The sequence below is a fragment of the Leuciscus leuciscus genome, assembly GCF_965113295.1.
Source record: "Leuciscus leuciscus genome assembly, chromosome: 4".
Taxonomy (NCBI): domain Eukaryota; kingdom Metazoa; phylum Chordata; class Actinopteri; order Cypriniformes; family Leuciscidae; genus Leuciscus; species Leuciscus leuciscus.
The window spans coordinates 36,421,520-36,436,149 of NC_138728.1; the positions used below are offsets into that span (position 1 = coordinate 36,421,520).

The 14,630-nt window shown below is 38.4% G+C and overlaps 1 protein-coding gene across 1 annotated transcript in view; it reads right to left on the bottom strand.

Annotated features, from left to right (window-relative positions):
* Positions 1-6,532: 6,532 nt before the first annotated feature.
* Positions 6,533-14,630, bottom strand: part of LOC309497339 (uncharacterized protein) — a 77,785-nt gene continuing 69,687 nt past the window's right edge. Inside the window, exons 7-11 of the mRNA XM_082167558.1 lie at positions 12,863-13,047; positions 12,560-12,723; positions 10,689-10,934; positions 7,924-8,094; positions 6,533-7,804 (exon numbers count right to left, since the gene is read on the bottom strand). Coding sequence (XP_082023684.1) covers position 7,804; positions 7,924-8,094; positions 10,689-10,934; positions 12,560-12,723; positions 12,863-13,047 — 767 coding nt within the window. The 3' untranslated portion in view covers positions 6,533-7,803. The remainder of the gene's footprint in view (positions 7,805-7,923; positions 8,095-10,688; positions 10,935-12,559; positions 12,724-12,862; positions 13,048-14,630) is intronic.

Below are 14,630 nucleotides of genomic sequence, written 5' to 3' on the forward strand. Positions count from 1 at the left end.
TCTGCATATAGCGCAAGAATTGAAGATCGGATTAAAATCCGTTTCGCAAAAACACATTTATGTGACCAGGTGTAAATGGAATCGTTTTGATCAATCAGAAATCCTATCTGAGAAAACGCATTTAGTGGCCAGTAAATAAATCTCTTATTTGTAAACTTGTTTGCATTCTATGTTGTATGTTGTTGCGCTTGCTTGTAGTATGTCATTTTTTTACATGCTGTTCATTCATCCATTGCTGATAATTAGACCAGTCCAATAATTTCCACATATGTCTAGCTAGCTTTCGATTATCAGAGCTGTTAACAGACTTGCTAACAAACACTCGTTTCTCTTACGTGTTTTTTGCGTTATGTTTTATTGCCTAGCTTGCCTCACGAACTAGTTTGCCAGCTGAACTCAGGTGTTGTGAGGTGTATTTATCACGTAGTCCTGAGGGATATCAGATGATGCTGTTGACGTTGATTCTTGCGATTATCATGAGAACAGTTTTCAATATCTCACATAAATATCAAGACATAAATAAGTCTAACGTAGAGGTTGGGTTGGGTTGGGGGGTGGGCGGAGTCACATTAAATTTAATGAGCTGAGATGAGAACGACTGACATCTCTCTCTTTTCATGCATATTATATTTTCATACATTTCATACAGTGATCAAGACCTGTAGGCCAAGGTGTGTGTACATCGGGTGTCTGCTAATTGTCACACTTTTAGTACGTTGAGGCAAGCTGTGTCTTGACCTCACCCCGTTGTTAACCCTCTGGGGTCTAAGGTGTTTTTGGGGTCCTTGAGATGTTCTGACATGCCCTGACATTGTGCTTTTTTCAGTTGCTTATAAACATATTAATGGCAAAGGTATAATTACACTCTATTTAGCACAAACAGGGCTACCATAATATGTGAGCAACATGTATGTACATGTTTGTATTTTTGAGAAAATAATGTTTATGCATGGTTATTGAAAAAACTAAAAATGAAAATTTCTGAAATAAAGCCACAAAACACATACTAAATGTGTCCACAAGACTTCTGAATAATGCATTTTGTCGCCTAGAGTTTTTTCTTCAAAATGATGTGAAAATCATCCTGCCTAATCGTTCACATAAAACAATACATTGATTTAAATTTTGTAAGACACTTTTTGTTTGGAAAGGCAATATGTGGATGGGCGTGATTCACACCTGAGGAGACAATGCCCCCGCATAATAAGGCTGCATACTTAATTAGCCTTTCATTCAGGTGTGTCACTGAGCCACGAGAAAGAATGCAAGGACAATATATATATATATATATATACTGTATATATATACAGTGAGGAAAATAAGTATTTGAACACCCAAAATAGCAGGGTGTTCAAATACTTATTTTTGCTTTGTATTATTTTTGCAAGTTCTCCCACTTAGAAACCATGGAGGGGTCTGAAATTGTCATCGTAGGTGCATGTCCACTGTGAGAGACATAATCACAATGTATGATTTTTTAACTATTTATTTGTATGATACAGCTGCAAATAAGTATTTGAACACCTGAGAAAATCAATGTTAATATTTGGTACAGTAGCCTTTGTTTGCAATTACAGAGGTCAAACGTTTCCTGTAGTTTTTCACCAGGTTTGCACACACTGCAGGAGGGATTTTGGCCCACTCCTCCACACAGATCTTCTCTAGATCAGTCAGGTTTCTGGGCTGTCGCTGAGAAACACGGAGTTTGAGCTCCCTCCAAAGATTCTCTATTGGGTTTAGGTCTGGAGACTGGCTAGGCCACGCCAGAACCTTGATATGCTTCTTACAGAGCCACTCCTTGGTTATCCTGGCTGTGTGCTTCGGGTCATTGTCATGTTGGAAGACCCAGCCTCGACCCATCTTCAATGCTCTAACTGAGGGAAGGAGGTTGTTCCCCAAAATCTCGCAATACATGGCCCCGGTCATCCTCTCCTTAATACAGTGCAGTCGCCCTGTCCCATGTGCAGAAAAACACCCCCAAAGCATGATGCTTCCACCCCCATGCTTCACAGTAGGGATGGTGTTCTTGGGATGGTACTCATCATTCTTCTTCCTCCAAACACGGTTAGTGGAATTATGACCAAAAAGTTCTATTTTGGTCTCATCTGACCACATGACTTTCTCCCATGACTCCTCTGGATCATCCAAATGGTCATTGGCAAACTTAAGACGGGCCTTGACATGTGCTGGTTTAACCCTCTGAGGTCGGCAAACGCGCCCCCGCGTTTTGCTGGATTTTCTTCACATTGTAGTACAATAAACTTAAATTACTCCGTCATTTATGGTTATACAGAAAAAAGAAATATAAAAAAAGAATCTGTGATATTTCTACTTTTGTATGTGTCCACTTGTGCTTTTGTAAAATAAAGAAAATAAACAGGGTGTGCGTTCTGCCTCTCCGTCGCGGTGAACTTTTTTTTCTTGAGCACGTCTATAAACTGAAACAAAACTCAGCGAATACTTGTCACACATTTATGAGCCATACACCTTTATACACATTTAAGTGTGTACTTTTAAATGATCGGATTCAAACTGAAAACAAATATTCTCTGTTTAAGTAATTTGTATAAAACCAACAGGATGTCCAGTATCTCAAACACTTGCTAATTACTTTTAATTCGACCACGCCCACTCGCGCAAAAGTGATTCACATGCAAATCGTCCACATGGGACGCGAACGCCCTCGTTACCTCAAACACAAAACACCAAAACACTTCACAAGTCTCTGCTTTTCGTCGAGTTTGGAAGACACGTCTGAGCTTACATTGGATTTACCCCCAGAAGAAGAAGAACGCGATTTGAAGACAAGAAAGATGTAAGGTAAGAAATTCGTACTTATTAGTTTATGGTATTGTTGCATAAACTTCACATTGCAGTTGAACTGTTGCTAGATATATGGTGAATATTATACTATTTAGACCCGTGTTTACTGTTAAATACTGTTTGTGGATATCTGCTCAAACAGAGATATGTATAACCATAATGTTTAATATTTTGGAGCGCGATGGCGTTTGAATGTATCATATTTTGGAGCGCGCTGTGCGTTTGAATGTATCATATTTTTCCACCTTTTATGAGGCCCAAAAAAACTGGCTGGTAAAAAGTCACTGTGGCTGGTGTTCAAAAAAGTTAACTTCAGGCCCTGACAGTTACTTCAAATCCAAACAATCTAAAAGCCATTCTTTTTTAAATCTCCTCATTCTTTGTGCAAGGTTGCTCTGAATGACAGGGCCTGAATGACAGGGCCTGATCGCTCCTAATAGGGCAGTTAGGGGAGTGTCTTTGTCTTTCTCAGGTGTTGAAGGCTTACATATTCATGAGATGATCACGCCTCTTCGCATATGGCTCTTCACAGAAAACACGTCTTAGAAATTTTAAATCAATATATTGTCTTATCTGAAGGAGCAGTCAGGGTGATTTTCACATAGTTTTGGAGCAAATATTCTAGGCTACGTGATACAATTTTCAAAAGTCTTGTGAAGAAATAATCAGTATGGGTTTCATGGCCTTATTTCAGTGACAATTTTTTTTGGTATTATCACAAACCACGCATAAATGTCATTATCTCAAAACTACAAACTTTTACATACATGCTGCTGATATATTATTGTAGCAGAGTTTGTGCTAAATACAGTGTAATAAGACTTTAGCCATGACAATGTCACAAGTAACAGAAATAAGCACAAATGTCAGAGCATGTCAGAACACCTCCAGGGCCAGAAAACAGCTCAGACCTCAGAGGATTAAGCAGGGGAACCTTCCGTGCCATGCATGATTTCAAACCATGACGTCTTAGTGTATTACCAACAGTAACCTTGGAAACGGTGGTCCCAGCTCTTTTCAGGTCATTGACCAGCTCCTCCCGTGTAGTTCTGGGCTGATTTCTCACCTTTCTTAGGATCATTGAGACCCCATGAGGTGAGATCTTGCATGGAGCCCCAGTCCGAGGGAGATTGACAGTCATGTTTAGCTTCTTCCGTTTTCTAATGATTGCTCCAACAGTGGACCTTTTTTCACCAAGCTGCTTGGCAATTTCCCCGTAGCCCTTTCCAGCCTTGTGGAGGTGTACAATTTTGTCTCTAGTGTCTTTGGACAGCTCTTTGGTCTTGGCCATGTTAGTAGTTGGATTCTTACTGATTGTTTGGGGTGGACAGGTGTCTTTATGCAGCTAACGACCTCACACAGGTGCATCTAATTTAGGATAATAAATGGAGTGGAGGTGGACATTTTAAAGGCAGACTAACAGGTCTTTGAGGGTCAGAATTCTAGCTGATAGACAGGTGTTCAAATACTAATTTGCAGCTGTATCATACAAATAAATAGTTAAAAAATCATATATTGTGATTTCTGGATTTTTTTTTTTTAGATTATGTCTCTCACAGTGGACATGCACCTACGATGACAATTTCAGACCCCTCCATGATTTCCAAGTGGGAGAACTTGCAAAATAGCAGGGTGTTCAAATACTTATTTTCCTCACTGTACATATATAATTGGTTCACAGTTGTTGTTGTTTTTTCCACAAATTGTGCTTGCAAATTGTATAATATCCAAGGTAAACATTTCTAGTAATTGTGCAGTTAATTGTTCTCATACTGTATTTTCAGATTTGGAATATATTCTCTACCCAAATGTGTCACTAATAAAGCATAATACAATTATTTAAAGAGAAGGCTTATATTGACCTTTTAAGATTTTGTTTACATATATCCTTGTATATATATATATTAGGGCTGGGGGAATTAACGCGTTAATCTTTGCGATTAATTTGAAATGTTTAACGCGTTAAAAAAAAATAACGCAATTGACGCAGCACTTTTTTTTTTTGCCTCGTTTTAATGATTTCCTGTTGCGTCTGCTATTAAAAAGGCCGAAATATGCCGTCCCGCCCCTCCATGTTCGGCGGTCAGGTTTCATTCTCGGGCAGCTTTCATGAGCGGGTCTTTTCCGCTCGGTATGTGCGTCGCGCTCTGTGCTCCGCGCGCACGCGCGCGTGAGTGAGAGTGTGTGTGTGTGTCGGTCGGTCGGCGCGCTCTGTGCTCCGCGCGCGCGCGTGCGTGTATGTGTGTGTGTGTGTGTCGGCTCGCTCTGTCGTTAATGGCCCAGCAGCGGCGAGCTCTCCGTTCCATGTGTGTGTGTGTGTGTGTGTGTGTCGGCGGCTCTGTCGTTAACGGCCCAAAGGCTTCAATCATGTACTAAGCACTGGAAAAGTAAAGTCCACTCAAGTAAGGTGAAATTTCTCTGTTGACTTCTGTTTGCTGAGCTGGTATAGCCATGCTGGGCAACAATGGTAAAATGACCTGCTCTGATCACATGCTCTGGTAAATAATAGCTTTGTAGGACTATATTTTGTTTTAATAATTAATAAAATAATAATAATAATAATAATCTGTTAAATTGATTATGTTGATTGATTATTGAAAAAGAATAATATATTGATATATTGATGTTTAATATTTTAATATAGGGCTATTTTCTGTTCCCTTTTTTTCCTGTGTTGTTTAATTAGGTGATTCTAAGTTTAAATATTGATGATTACAAGCTTGGGGGAAGCGCAATTAATTGCAATTAATTACAGAAATTGTGCAATTAATTAGTTAATTTTTTTTAATCGATTCCCAGCCCTAATATATATATATATATTTTTTTTTTATTATTAAAAAGGTTATACAATTACAACAACATTTAAAATTGTAACAATATTTCCAGTGTAATCTTTCTTTGTAAAAACTAAAGTATACATTTTATCATACGTAATTCAATTCATATGAGCAGAAATTGGCAACATTATAAGCTTATTTGATGTGGCAGTATTTTACAGTAAAAACTTTATAATCTATCCGATTTTGTAGTCGATTTTTACTCATCTCAGTATAGCAATAGAGTTTGGTAAAAGCTGTTCATTCATTCACACACAAAAACACGATTCATTTTGAAACAGTATTTTTGCCAGCTGTAGTAGCTCCACAACAGCACGCATCTGTGCGTTCATTCATTCACACACAGAAACGTGATTCATATTTAAACAGTCTTTTTGCGTACAGACACTTGCGATTAGAACAAAGCAAATAGAACTGACCTATTCCTCAGCCGGATCCGTTTGCTCCTCGAAATGAAACTTCCAGAACTTCTGAGGTAAATTTTCCAGGATTATTATCAAGATAGTATTATTTCTCACAGCGTCGTTAAGTACATGAGTCTGAAAGTGAACTCGCGGTGTGTGTTATCCAGATGATGTGGGCGTTTCACAGGTCTGTATGGGATCGCCTCACATTTGCGTTTGAATAGTGCGCGCTCTCCGTGGGCGGAGTCACATTAAATTTAATGAGCTGAGATGAGAACGACTGACATCTCTCTCTTTTCATACATATTACATAAACTGTGAATATTTGTTTTTTATAAAAATTACTTCATTTAAAAGAAGAGAATTCAAGCTTCATGCCTGTGTGACTGAGTATTCGCTGAGTTACAGTTCACTTTCGGACGCGTTTCAGAATGGACTATACTGACAGAGAGAAAGCAGAACTCGCATCATGTTTATTTTTCTTTATTTGGCGAAAAGCACAACACTTTGTTTTTATTGTGAGTATACACAAAAATAATACACACTTAACAGGATTGAATGATGTAAAACACAAGTATGTAAGATCAAAATCAACAGAGTATTTTTCGTCTCTGTTGCACTGATAAGGGAAAAAAACGAGCCTATCGCGCCGGCACGACAGCCGACCTCAGGGGGTTAACTCATTTTTCGTTCATTTTCCCTACCTGCTCTCCCTTGTTCCCTTCCTTATTTCTATCCCCATTTATTTTCCCTGTGTGTTCTGTCCTGTGCCAGATTGTTGGGAATGTTTCCCTGTTTAGGTGTCTGGTCCTGATGTGTTTTTCCTGCCTTGCCCTTCGTGCCAGTGTGCCGTGCTGTGCTCCAGTCCAGCCACTACTAGTACTGGACTGTGTGTTTTCCCCTCACGGAGTCGTTTATGTTTGCCTTTTGGTTTGTTTGCACCTCAATAAAATCCTTACGTTTCCCTGGGTCTGAGTCCTCACAGACCTGACAAATTTATACAACATCTATCTCTGGATGTGTGTACATTTATTTTACTTAACACTAGTACAGTAAAGACTAATGCTCTTACTATGTCAGAACTACAAGTTACATTTTAAGAAGAGATGTGTAACCTCTGAGTGACCGGTTCATTCTCTGCAATACTATGTAAGTAGCACTAAAATATATAATTCAATCTAAACACATTAAACTAAAACTCAAGAAAATAATGACAACTTTTTTCTTCATTTCTAACCAGGTTTATCAAAAGGTTAGTCAGGTATATTGTATTCCAAGATTACTCCTTGAACAAAGAGAAAGACAGACAGCTAATTATTTCATTTAATTCAGTTTATAGTAAGTTTAACCCATATCCACCCAACAACCTTAAAGAATTTAGTTTGCATATATTGTTTTGAAAAGCACTTCCTCTATAACGATAAGACAATACATATATGCAGAGACTTATTAGAGAGATTTTTAAAGAATTTATTTGTAGTGTCTTGGTTAAATTTAGTAGTCCTTTTTTCACCTATCAGTAAGTTATCATAAGTGATGTGCTTATTTAAAATGTAGATGTTTAAAGACAACAAAGTGCTTGCAAAACTTAATTTAAATGTATTTTTTTAACAAAGTGTAAAATTGATTACAAATGCAGGATCTTTCATTCATCAGGGTTACTGAGCTTTCAGACCCATGGAGATCGCTGAAGAGTGGAGGAAGTCCAAAGATCTTTGCATTGGATGTTACATTTATTTTCTTGTCTGTCATCTTCAGCTATGCGACCATGGATATAGAAGTAGAAGGCAAAGGCTGTTGAATGCGTTTTCTTTTAGAAAGACCCGTTGTAAAAGGTTTAAAATTTGCTTGAAGGCAACTAACTTACCAGAGCACATCTGCCATTTTGTACAAGGCAAAGATTAACCTGACAGTGCAGGAAGATGTGGTCAGAAATGCCTGAGAAGGTGAACATCCTGAAGGAGAAATGGCTTGTTGTATCAACACCGTTCTGAAGGACTTCCACAGTGGTATCTTCAGGGTTGGCGCATCTAGGAAGGGAGGAGGGTTTTTCAAACGAAGGTAATAAAGGGAAAATTAGAGCATGTCAAAATTTGAATGCCTTGTTTATGATGTACTTGGTCATCAGGGCTGTTTCTAGGCATAGGCGAACTAGGTGCAGAGTATTTTTTAGTGAGACTTTAGAATAATGGTCCATCATTAACAGGTAACTGTGCAAGAAGAAATGCAGGACAAATTAGTACTGCATTAACAATTCAGTTTCTTAACTAATATGGAAACATGATGATCTAATCTTTAGGTAATTAGCAATAGCTAATTTAGGACTGTGCCAGTTTCTTATTATGTAATCAATCATTATTGAATCAAATTCACCTAATGAAGAACTATTATCTAAATATGACCAATAATAAAGAAATGAAAGCGTAAGTTCTACCAGAAAGACTCCACTGCCACGTCATTCATTTATAATTTCGCGCAGCCAATCACAGCTTGACATCAAATATAAAAAGACTGATCTTACCCTCCTATTTTGTTGCCTGTAGGTGTTATAGCGAAGTTCTCCTCCATCCTCCCCACCACCACCAGGATGGCTCCCATCCACTCGCCCGGGAGTAGGCTCCGCCCCTTCCTCTATCATCAGGCAGGACCTACCAGTTAACTTCCAGACCTGGCCGAAGGATGGGGCCTACGCCAAAAGACTTTGAGACGGAGCTTGTTGAGGGTTTACCAGCCCGTTCCAGTCATCCCAGAGACTGTCCAGGCCGTTTCAGTCATCCCAGAGTCTGTCCAGCCCATTCCAGTCATCCCAGAGTCGATTAAGAAGACTTGCAGTCACCCCAGAAACGGCCAATCATGCACTTTTGTGCCCCCGGAAATGTGAGAAAGGGAGGGCGCATGTTGTGCGGTGAAATGTTCTTTCAGAGGTCCCAAGCCCACTGGCCCAGGAGGGCCCGAGTACAGAGGTCCCAAATCCATTGGCCCAGGAGGCCCCGAGTCAGGTGTTCAGTGGTCCCAGAGGACCCAATTCTTATGGTCTCAAGTCCAGTGGTCCCAGAGGACCATATTCAGGAGAGGTCAAACCCATTGGTCAAGGAGAGCCTGAGTCAAGATGCCACTAGTCCAAAGGTCCAGGAGAGCCTGAGTCAAGAGGCCCCTGTTCCAGAGGTCCAGGAGAGTCTGATATAGGAGGTTCCTAATCCTTTGGTCCAGGAGGACACGACTCAGTTGGTCCTGTATTCGGTGGTTCCAGAAATATTTAACCTGGAACCAAACCCTAAGCCGCCTACTTCACCAGCTATGCATGTGTTGAAGGAACCTGGGACTGTACAGCTTGAATCCTTTACCAGTTCTGTCTTGTCCAAGGTGGGCATTCAAATCAGCACGGCTACCTCCACAGAGACTGTTCTTTTCAGTTAAATTTGTTTATTTCTTTTCTGTAGTCACTGTGCTAAGTCCGTTTTTATTTCTGTTTTGCTTTTTCTTTGTTGTTTGTTCCTGTCCTCCATCCTGATCCTCTATCCTGATCCATCCTGGCTGCTGCTTTCAAGACCAGGCAGTGAGACTGATACAACATCGGTTGCAGCTCAAAGTTTCCAGCCTCTGGTTCCTCAAGCTACAGCTTGATCTCCAATCATTATCTAGTGCTTCTCCATCTCCTTGATTCTCCAGCATAGCCATCTCATCTGGCTTCCCTTTCTCCTGTTGACTGCCCTGTCCTACTGTTTGGATCATCCTCACTCTTAACCATCTCTATTGTGCCTTGTCTTGTCAATAAAATTCAATCCCTTGGTCATTCTGCATCTGGGTCATCTTTCTCCATAAGACTGCTGTGACAAAACCTGACACAATTTTACATTGGTTAGTGTCATAAAATAAAATGCTAAATCCTCTCTGGGCTGATCAAATCTGACCTATGTGACTGTACGACCATTTAAAAAGGAAAGAAAACAAACGATAGTTAGCTGGGTTTTATGGTATGTAACATTAATAAATACATTTCCATAAATATATCTGACGTGCAACTTTTTCTTAAGATGCATTTTATAACCATTTTCAGAGTAAAAAAAAAAAAAAAACGTTAGACCTGTCGTTCCGGAGACTGTAAGCTTGATCACGAACAGTTGTACTGATCCATCCTCGAGTAACAACGAGAGTAAATGAAGACTGCTATGTTCATTCTTACATCTTATAACAAAACACCTCAATCGCTTAGAAGATTCTTATCTACAGCTGCTCCGGCGTCGAAACAATGGCGGACTGTGTCCAGCTCACTCAGGGCAGATCTACGCTAAAACTGCAGTGTCAATCAACAATCGTGGGAGGGGCTTGTGCCAAAGTACGTCACATAGTCCCGAATCTGAGAACGGCTTGTTCTGAGACAGTGCTTATGATTTATGGGGATTAAAAAAAAAAAAGCACTGGGTGGATTTTGATCATTATAGGGTGGTTGTGTACACACTGCCAACACACATTTATGTTCAAACACCAAGTAAAAGTGAATTTTGCATAATAGGTGCCCTGTAATGTAGTACTCATTTCTACTGCATTACTTCCTGCATAGTTACCTATTAATGATGGACCATTATTTTTTAAAGTAAAACAATTTAAACATCAAAACACTCACTCTCCGATAATCAGATTCCAGCGAACATGATATTCGGCATCATTAACCGGTGTGGCCCAGCAGTTGTCCAGAACTGTTGCAATTTGGTTTCTATCCACTCCTTCCACCTCAACAGCCACATATATCTGCTGGTTCACCTGCATTTGCACCTCCCCGTCATATGGGCTAGTAAACTCTGCATCATGGTAGGGAATCATGCGGATCTGGTATGTGCCCTGGCCAGCAGGAAGTTCCTCACTTATCACACTGTAGGCAAAAACATAAAAACAGGGTTCGTACAAGGTGCTTAAAGTACTCGAATTTTACTTTTTGAATTTTAAGTCCTGGAAAACCCTTGAAAACACCAATATTTTTGAAGAGGTAGTTGAAAAGTGCTTGAATTATTGAAATACAATATATATATACATATATATATATATATATGAAATTAGTGGGTTTTTTTTTTTTTTTTTGGAAAAAACACACCATCTTTTCACATAAAATTCACGCTGCAGCCCGTCTGAGATATAGAGCTATTTCGCATGATATTAAGTTTATAAGTATATAATACAACTTTCATTCTTCAGGTCAATCATATATTCATGGAAATAAAAACAGTTTGAATAAGGAAGGCGATATATTTGTCATAGTATCCTTTCAATGGTTACAGGGATTTCCCATGCCTGACAGCGCTGGTCAATGGATTGATCTCGATGAAGTGAAACATCAGATACCATATACATGTAATTTGAGTTATAAAACAACAACAAATAAAATAAATAAAGACATTGTTTGATAAGTGCTGATTTTAGTCCTTAAAATCCAAAAAAGTAGTGCTTGAAAAGTCCTTGAAAGTCCTGGAATTTCATTTTACAGAATCTGTACGAACCCTGTAAAAATAACAGCAACCATGACCTAAGTCAATTGTAATGGTGATAGCTCATGCCTTATGACACTCAAACCTCCAGCCTTTCAAATATCAGCCTAAGGCAGCAAACCTGCTTTACAACTACTGTAACCTTTATCAACACTTAACTATTAACACTTGTGGATCAGGTGAAATTCTCTGGAAAGTCCTAAATTAGATAAATGATTTTATTAATTTGAGTATATAATAAGCAGTCTCTGTCATGTTCTAAAAGACAGACATGTTAAATATTAGAAAGTGAATGCAGTCAATCCAATTTGGCAAAACATGGTGATTTATCAAAATCACAAAATTATCAAATTTGCCACGATCACTGCAATTAAAAAACGGTAAAACGGTTGTTTATGTGGTGATTAATGTGCATACACTAAAATAAACTAACAATAAGCAATCCACTTTTTTTATAGTAGTTATTAATCTTTAACGTTGTTAATAAAAATACAACTGTTAATTCTTGGTTCATGTTAATTCAGGTCCATTTAATTACTTTTGATTTTAATTATGTCTTAGCAAATATTGAAATGAACATTAAGATTAATAAATGCGTTAGAAGTATGTATCATTGTTAGTTTGTGTTAAGCAATGTAGTTAACTAATGTTAACAAATGGAACCTTAATATAAAGTGGTACCTAAAAATATTATAGATTGTCTGAATACTACCAAAGTCCCTTTAAGACAAGTCTTTTCACTTGGCGGCCATCTTTGAAACGCCACTCGGGCATGCAAGTGCAGCTCCTATCTTTTTGAATGGAGAAACATCAAATTCTCCAAAAGTGTTTGCCAAGCTTACGATTAAATTTCATATTTGAGATCACCAATGAAATCTGAGAACAACAGTCTCATAATTTTTTTCTAAATGCTCGAATCATGACAGAAAACAACATTTTTCAGGCTGGATCAAGCTAATGATCTATAGTCTTTGATACTACACACTGTTATTCAGAAGATATTGAGAACCCTTACCCGCCTTCGGCTCGGAAACCCACGGGCACAGATATGGTCTGGATCAGAGGGTACGCACAAAAAAATGTCATGTTCATCCATATCTCTCTTGAAATGATGCTGTGGTCAGTGTCCGTCAGGTCAGACTGAATGGAGTTTTGGTAGACGAAGTGAGTCCTGTTGCTCTATGAGGAGGAGAACTAATGTCAATTTCAAGCTATGGGACAACTTACTAATCATTACACACACAGGACTGTATGTACAGTATGGATATGCATCTCATTTGTAGCTCTAGTGATGAAACAGAAATGGAAAGATCATTACCATCAGAGTAGTACCACATATGTGGCCTTCATTGTCAAAATAAAACACAAGTCTGCCATCCTCGAGGGTTCCAGTGCAGTTTGGGTCATTTAGGTGCAGGTGCTCAGGATAAAAACCAGATTCAAAGAGCTGGCAGCGGGAGAGAGATATGGAGCCGGTGCTGCTGGCACAAGACTCCACAGCATCTGAGCAGATAAAGGATGGCAAAGATTAAGTATATGTATATTGTGTGTGTGTGTTGAGATCACATTAATAGATGTAGGTGGCAATTTTATTGTGAAATAATGTTTTATTGCGAAAGTGGGCGATTGCAATACAGTCATCTGTGTTGGTTTATCACTAGCAGTTCATGCCTAATTTTGCCTCTACTGCAGCACTCTTAAACAATCTTGTCTAGAAAAGCCCTACCTAAACAGGTAACACGGACCAGAGAGACTGAACAAAGCTCTGAATTGGTGACCCATGTTTTGTGATTTAACATCTATTAACTCTTGCCCCGCCATTGATGGAAATTTCCAGCAATCCATGTTTTCACTGTTATACGGTAGGAGGCGCTATTACAAATATTCAGAAAGAGTCCTGAATCTCCGGTTCAAAACACAGGCAAAGAAGGAGAAACAAATGAAAAAAAAAAAAAAAAAAAAATCAAGAAAATAAACCAAAACTCCTTAACGTTACTGAATGAGACGTCGACCCAGGAAAAGATACAGGTATTTGCAAGCTTTGGGGGTGTTGAGGAACTCGATCTAATCCATCTATGTATTGATCATCATTCTGAGATAGTCTTTGACAAAAAAATTTATTCTCATCTTTTTGTTCAAAATGTTGCTTTTTTTAAAATTAACCTTACCCACATTCAAGTGTTGATAAAAAAAAGAATGAATGAAGCTAGAATAAAAAATAAAATGTTTTTAAAGCATAGGCTCTGTTCTTTCTTTTGATATATTTTATGTTCAGATATTCATATTACAAAATATTCTGGGGGCCATGAACATTTTGTGAAAAATTATCAAAAAGCTGACGGGGAAAGAGTTGATGTGATCTCAAATTCAATTTTAAACCATATGCAAAATGTAAGAATATTTTTACAGTCAGATTTCCTCAAGAGGATATTAATGACTGCAGTTTCATTTATTTGGCTAATTTAAACTGATTGTGTTACAAGTCTTACAACCATCCCTGAGCTCCTCTATACAAACCATTCAAATCGAATGGAGAAAATTGTGACATTCTGATGGAAAACATCAAATAAGAAATCCATTATATAATAAACATGTTAAATATCAAACAGTTCATTATCTATGATTTTCTTATTAATAATATGCAATGTAGTGCTGTGAATTGATTAAAAAATATTATCTAATGTTTCTGTGTGATTCATTATTTTAATGTGAATATGTTTAATATTCCTTTAAAGACAAAAGGTGAAAGTCTCCCCTACAGCTAATCCAATCAACTTAACGATTCAACGTCTGAGTCAGGGGCTCCGAAAGCCATTTGGGCTCCGAAAGGTGAGACTCATTTAAAACACAATAGAGAAAACAGGACTGGCCGGAGTCTCTAGCTAGAAACTGACCCTACTAAAATCAAAGTCTTAAACCTAACTTAATTTAATAAATTTGTAATACAACACCATCAAAGAAGTCTTCAGACAAACAACTTCAGCCCTCTCCGTCTACGATCAACTCTTTCGCCTTCACCAAGGTACCGATTCAGTCAGTCAGTATGCCCTAAACTTTTGTACAGTGGCAGCCTCTAGTGGATGGAA